We start from the raw sequence: 7665 nt of genomic DNA on the forward strand, positions 1-7665 counted from the left end.
AGTCCTTGGACCACTCCTTGGGAGTTTACGGTCGTAAACACATGGCTTTACGGCCGTGAACTCATTTTTGCCCATTTATTTCGTGTTTTGGTGGTTCTATCTTATGCATGCAAGGTTCTAGTCACTTATACAAGCATTGGAAGGTGTTAAGGGCACTTAAACACCCTTTGAAGGTGTTTACGGTTTTGGGAGGTCTCCCCAAACCGTAAAATCATGTTTTCATGGGGATCTTGATGTTCTTCAAGGGTTTAACATGTATTCTAAGTGAATAACTTGATAGGAGGAGTGTACTTACTTATAGGAAGCTCGGAAAGTGTTTGGAGCCCAAGAACACTAGTGTGTGTTCTTGGTGTTTTGAAGAACACTTGAAGATCTATGAAAAAGACAAGATCTCATGGATAAAATCGTGTAAAAACACTAGATTAAGTGTTATACGAACGAATCTAGGAAGAAAACACTTACATTTTGGCGGATTGAACGGAATGATTTTATGATAGTTGAGAGAGAATTCTTGGGTGTTCTTGAGGTGGGAAGTGAAAAGTGAGGAATGGAGGGTAAACTCATGCTATATGCATGAGTCCATGACAAAGGGAGTTTACGGCCCAAACACCCTTGTTTGGCCGTAAACACCTAGCCAAGGTGTTTATTGTTTATTCGCTATAGAACATACCTAACGGGCACTTCCATTTAGTTGCTCGTTTGACGAAAAATTATAATAAAATATTCAAACGGACTTAAATCCGGCCAAAAATGTTTTGAGATGAATTTGGCAAAAATTTTTGATGTGCTTGATTGCGGAGTTTATACAAATGAAAATTTTCGGGTTATCACAGCAACACACCAAACGACCAGGATCTTCAAACAAAGACCAGATGCAAAAATGTCCGAAATATGAGAAGCATCAAAAAACTACCAGGGTGTACAAGGAATGGCATGAAACTGAATTAAACAACACCAAAAAAGCAATATCCCTTTGAAGCAAAATCTCAACAGGTAGTATGTAGACACAAGGGTAAAAATGTCATATCTAGAAAAACTTAAGCTGCCGGTAAACCTTTAAACTGTGAATAGAGTACTTGATTCACCTTAGCATTAGGAAATCGGTAACATTACTGTATCTTCTGTTTTTCTTTAACTTTGACTTTTTGAGGGATGGATAACAATTTTAGTTTTGTTAATTACTTACAGTGGAATACTTCTTTGCTGACTCTGTTCATGGATAGGAAGAAGACCAAACGAAAAGTCAAATTAATGTGAAGTTCCCAAAAAAAAACGGCTCCAATTTCGCACAACAAACTAAAATCGAATTAATATAAACATAAGCAAAGATACTTGATTCAATTTTGCAAATCAAGAACTGCAAGAACAACATGAATTGAACTTAAATTGAGATTCAATAAAGCGATTAATACTTCAAATTGGACATTTGTTGAAAATCAACCAAGAAGAAAAAAAAACGAGATTTTGGCAGGGCAAAGCATACGATACCGATATGTAAGGTAGGAACCGAAGACAAAAGAGAAGAACTAGGCTGATTCCATAAAGGATCACATGAGATACCCAGATAACGATTATTAAAAGCCTAATTAGAAACTGGGAGTCTGGGATGCAGTTGGTAGGGCTCGAAGTCGGGGCTGCTTATTTCTCCGCCTTTTTTTTCTATTTCTCACAGAGTTGGCTTTTCTTTTTCTCACCTTTTCTCTATTATTTATTGAGAATTAATTTGATGGAAATGGAATTCATTCTTTTCTATTTCTCTCCACATTTAATACAAACCAAACAATTCTCTCCTCCTAATTCTTTGTACCAAACACCCCCCTTAGTGTTTGTTCATGTGAAGTTTTCAAAGCTCAGTTATAATTATGGACATGTTTGACACGGAGCTTTTGGAAGCGTTTGGGAGCTTCTAGCTTTTAGCTTTTAACAGAACGCTCTATTTTAAACAAAAAAATTTCGTTTGTAGTACGAACGTTTAGCTTTTAGTTTAAACAAAACGCTCCAAATCTAAAAGCTACTTCATGTAGCGTTTTATCAAAACGCTACTAAGCTTTTGAAATCAATTTTCATAATTACCTTTAAAAATATATTTATTTATTTTTAATCAATTTTCCTTTTATGTAATTTTATATATTTCAAAAGCTTCCAGCTATTTTTGCCAAACACTCATATAAAAAATAAAAGTTACAGCTTCTTGCTACCAGCTACCTGCTATACGCTACCCGCTACCCGCTTCCAGATAACAACTACTTTTTCCAAGCACGCCCTATATCTGCAGAAGTTTATAAATTAATGTTTGGATACAATTGATACCAACGATTTTCGAAATTGTGCAACTCATTTGTTGTTTTTAATCTGATGCAACTTATTTGCTATCTTAAAGTGCTTCTATTTTTATTCCCTTTGCGTTAATTATTCATTTTGTATATTGAGGGCTTGCGAATCTTTCAGTTATATGTAAGTGTTTGTCCTTTGTTATTAGTTATTTTACATCTCCTAGACCCGAAGTTTCTTTACTAATATATACATTGCACTTGTTGCTTGCTACAACGTTTCACAAGGAAATGGTAATATGTATGTATGATTATTCTTTATTTCTCTTATTCTTCTTGTAGATAATGAAAATCGAAGGAACCTTAGAAGCGATATATTCTCAAAGGTATCAACCAGATACTGTCCTTCCAGTCTATATTCCTCTAATCACTAGTACCAACAATAAGTTTTTTTATTTATTACTTGTACATAATGTATTTGATCTTTACTAATTCTTAAGTTTGTAACAGACCCATCTCCATCAAACATGTTTTATAATGTAGATGGATCTTAAACAACAAACAACAATTAGAGAAACCGAATAAGAAAAACTTCTAAGAGGAGAATGTTCAGTATCTTGATTATGTAGCTACTTATAACTTGTTTTTCTTTTGTTAGTTTTATGAGCTGTAGTTTTCATATGTAGTTTGAATTATTATGTTAAATAGTTATAAATAAAAATGACATTTTGGTATCATATGTTCCTATTTACACCCACGTATTTTTCATTTCTTGGATATTTGAATATTATTACATATATTTATCAAGGTTAATACCAACACATAAATATATTTGACCAACAAATATACCAATCTTATCTACACATAAAAGTATTTATACCCACACATATTTTATGACATGTGTCACCAACATTTTGTAGGAACATGGCATGTCATTTGACACGTCATCCATGTAGTCCATGTCATTATCCATGTTAGCAGTCACGTCATCGATCATCCAAAGAAATCGGATTACTTCTAGCCATACATACTTAGGAGTTTTAGCCACACATACATGTGTAGGTATAACTAGAACTATACCCACACATAATGAATGTGTGGATAATGATCTATATCTACACCTAAGCCAACACATAGCGACACTTAATTTATGTGTGGGTAAACACAACTACCAACACATAAGATGCTTAAATGCCTAAATTTCTTGTAGTGGTTGATGTTTGAGCTTGACCTTGTAAGAATGGTGAGAGTGGTGAGTGTGGAAAGGGGGTGGGCGATCTGTTTAGCGGCTCTTATAGATGTTTTATCCGTTATATTTTCCATTGAAGACTTCAATTAATTCTCTCAACAAATCCTCTTTTATTACTTTTTCTTTGTATGTTTCTTTAACTAAGATCATGAAACGGTTTTTTTTCCAAAATAATACAAATTTGTAGCTTCCTACCAAGTGTTTGTTGAATTACCTGTCAGCCTAAAATGGTATATAAACTTGTCATTTGCATTTTTCACCATAAGCATTTCAAATATTATCTTTCACGTATGTGAATTAACACAAGTATTAGTACAAAATTGGTTTTATCCACATAAAAAACTCTTCATTATAGACATTTTATGTCGGTTTTTTTTTATTCAACATGCAATGAAATGTCGTGTGTCATTGATGATAATATATATTGTTTAATTGTGGTTATTGATGATGCATGTTATTCTTGTGTTGGTTTCATCATTTTAGTAAAAATTATGTTCGCTTCACATCTGGAAACATGTATCAATAGATGTACGAGTTGCACACTTGGTCAGGACCGTGTCAAACATATTTTGGGCTCAGGGCGAAAAAAAAAAATAGGTCTTTAAAATACATAAATTTCATTAAGTTTTTTATAATAACTTAATAATTGAAAAAAAAAAATTATTTGTACTATCTTCTAAATGTAACAATTTTCATAAAAAATTTGGACTCCTATAAAAGATGGGCCCTAAATGGTCGTCCCTATCGCCCACCCTCTGGGTAGGCCTGTGTTGACCTGCTGTTAATTTGACATGTGCTTCCAAACTCAAATTTCACCTGCCAAAACCGAGGAAGAAATCTATTAAAAAACAATTAGACACAAAAAGTTCCAAGTCTTTTACAAGAATTAAATATGGTGTTTTGCCAATATCAAACTCCCGTTTCTTCAAACTCACACGCTCCTCTTGACCCACCCGACCTATTAATCTCCCTCTATATATACATACATACGCAAAGATCGATAATTTATATCCAATAACCTGAAAAGATTTCACGTAACAACTAAGAAATGGATAACAAACACTTACAATATTCTTCAATCTTGATTGTTCTTATCATCGTCTTTTGTGCACCTTTTGCTATCTCTCAAGAAGTTGGTAAGTTCTTGCTAATTTTAATATCAATGCTACACCCTTTCTCTCGGTTGTTTAAAAATATCCATGTTCTTGAAACATGATGTTAATTGATGGTGGTGTAGATGATGAAAGTGAGTTCACTTACGATATGAATAGTCCAAACGGGCCAGATCATTGGGGAGAGATCCATCCTGAATGGAGATTGTGTAAAAAAGGAAAGTTGCAGTCTCCGATTGATCTCACACATAAAAGGGTTCATACGACCTCTAAACTTGGAAAAATTAATAGAGATTATAAACCTGCAAACACAACTCTTATTAATAGAGGCCATGATTTGATGGTATAACTATATGCATGGTTTTTAACGTTTTTATTATTATTAAAATTATAAAGAAACATTTTTATTATAGTTAGATCATATATAGATGGTAATTTTGTAAATTTATTATTTTATTAATAGTTTACTATGAATATATAATAGTTGAGATGGGTCCGAGGAGCAGGACATATTCATATAAACAAAACTAAGTATCAACTTAACCAGCTTCATTGGCACACTCCTACAGAACACACCATCAATGGTCGAAGGTACTTAATTTACTCTTAAAAAAACAAAACAAATATTTTAGTAAGTTGGAAAATATAAAAAAGTATGTATATGTTTCATACAGGTTCAATCTAGAGCTACACTTAGTTCATCAAAGCAAAAATAGAAGAATTGCAGTGGTTGGAATCTTGTATAAGATCGGTCGTCGTGATTCGTTTCTATCAAAGGTATGTAATAAACATATTTTCCTTGCCACTATAAAATTTCGTCTAGTTTTTTGTTCGGTATAAAATCTTGAAATTCGTGTTTTTGAAATATGTGATCAGTTGGAACCATATCTTAAAGCATTATGTTCTAAGAGAAAGGTTGAAAAAAGAGTGGGAATAATTGACCCTCGAAAAATAAAGATTGGAAGCAAAAAATATTACCGATACATTGGCTCGCTTACGACTCCTCCATGCACCGAAAATGTTGTTTGGACCATTGCTAAAAAGGTATAAGAAGTAATTTTTATTTAGTTTTAAATCATTTAATTATGTTTTTTGATCAATATATTTCGTATCATAAGGAATTAAATTACTATACATTGTTTAATATCAGGTTAGAACAGTTTCACGAGCACAAGTTCGTTTAATCCGCAAAGCTGTTCATGATGTAAGTGGTCACATAGTTTAATTATTTTATACCGGGAAAATAACAAAAATGTCCTACGAACTTTCTAGGGTTTTCCCGTTAAGTCCTTAAACTTTTTGTCGGGTTTTATGGGTCCCTAAACTAGGATATGACATGTTCTTTTAGTCCCTATCAACCTATAATAGCCGGTTCAGTGACGTTTTAGACCAAAAAAACGCACCTTGTGCCCCTATAAAGTCAAAAAAATAAGTTCGATGACATTTTAGACCAAAAAAACTCAATTTGTACCCTCTCAAGAAATCGATCGGTGCTCTTCTTTCCGTCTTCACCCTTGATCGTCACACACCCTCACCGAAGATCACAACCCTCTTCCCATTCTAATTGATCCTCGATCACAACCCCCTTCCACTATTTTCTTTGATTCGATTTCAGTTCTTCAAGGAATTGACCCATCCTTCCTTCTTCTTTGTTCAAAATCGCACAAGCTACCTCTCCTTCTCCCTCTGAGTTGCAGGTTTGATGGATGCGATGTGAAGAAGGATGTGTGGGTTTGATGAGGTTCATAGAGAAAACGATATTTAATCTCTTTTTTTCTTCGAATTGAGGATTTAAAAGAAAAGGAGATTTTTTTGGTTCGAATTGGTCCTTGATCTTATTTTTTTGACTTTATAGGGGCACAATGTGAGTTTTTTTGGTTTAAAAGGTCACTTGAACCGGCTATTACAAGTTGATAGGGACTAAAAGAGCAGGTCATATCCTAGTTTAGGGACCCATAAAGGCCGACAAAAACTTTAGGGACTCAATGGGTAAACTCTAAAAAGTTCGTAGGGCATTTTTGTTATTTCCCCTTTTATACTCTTTATATGAATATATGCTATGTGTGCGCTATTATTATTATTATTATTTTTTTGATGGTGTAACAGGATGCTGGGGCTAATGCGAGGCCTCTTCAACCACTGAATAACCGTTTGTTGAAGCTTTATAGACCAGACGACCATTAAAAATATTAAGCGGATTGGCGAATTTTAATTTAATTTATTGTTCAATGTTCATATATGATTTTATTATTTTGTTGTGATATTGTATATGTATAATAAGATTATGGTCGACATAAATCAGTAATAATTCGGTATGTTTCGTTTCCATACGCATCCAATTTAGTTTCCATATATATCATGTGCCACTATACACACACATCACCTAATTATCTTCGTTGAAATCTTGACCGTCATCTGGGATTATTATTATTTTTTAACAAAAATAAATTTAATGATATTTTAGTATAATAACGTGACGTGTATATGTTAAAATATTATTTTGATCTTAATTTATATATGAATTTCTTCCTCTTCCTATGTTTTTTATTTTAGACAAAACTGTAAAATTTGTATTTATGGTATGCAAAAAACTTTGGATAAGATCCAAAAAGTTTATGACTATTGACTAACATGAAAGGTTCAAAATCAAGAATTTCATATAATTTTAGTTCATTTTTGTCCCTGATAAACTTGAAATGACGATTTTACCCTTTTCATTTACTTTTCGTATTTTTTTTCATATAATTGTAAACACTTTATTAAAACAAAAATAAAAAATAAAAACATTGTACCCAAGGTTGTCAAGATCGGGATCCTACATAGGATCGTTTTTGGGTTTGCAAGATCGGGATCGTAAGATCAGGATCGGGATCCTGAGATCCCACAAAATAAAATATAATTTTAATTTATAATTTTCAATCATGAAAAATAGTTCAAACATTCAATTTTTTGTTTAAAAGTTATAAAAACTTCAAAATATTAATCATAAGTTGCAACACAAAATGATAAATACTAAATTGGTAAAGGTAAAATA

General features: G+C 32.7%; 1 protein-coding gene across 1 annotated transcript; it reads left to right on the top strand.

Annotated features, from left to right (window-relative positions):
• Positions 1–4498: 4498 nt before the first annotated feature.
• LOC111886090 (alpha carbonic anhydrase 7) lies at positions 4499–6957 on the top strand. Its single transcript, XM_023882326.3, has 7 exons — positions 4499–4655; positions 4757–4974; positions 5116–5222; positions 5306–5408; positions 5508–5675; positions 5782–5835; positions 6738–6957. Exons 1-7 carry the CDS (start codon positions 4568–4570, stop codon positions 6813–6815), a joined length of 816 nt encoding a protein of 271 aa, XP_023738094.1. The 5' UTR covers positions 4499–4567; the 3' UTR covers positions 6816–6957.
• The last annotated feature ends 708 nt before the right edge of the window (positions 6958–7665 follow it).

Source organism: Lactuca sativa, chromosome 1 (genome assembly GCF_002870075.4).
Source record: "Lactuca sativa cultivar Salinas chromosome 1, Lsat_Salinas_v11, whole genome shotgun sequence".
Taxonomy (NCBI): Eukaryota; Viridiplantae; Streptophyta; class Magnoliopsida; order Asterales; family Asteraceae; genus Lactuca; species Lactuca sativa.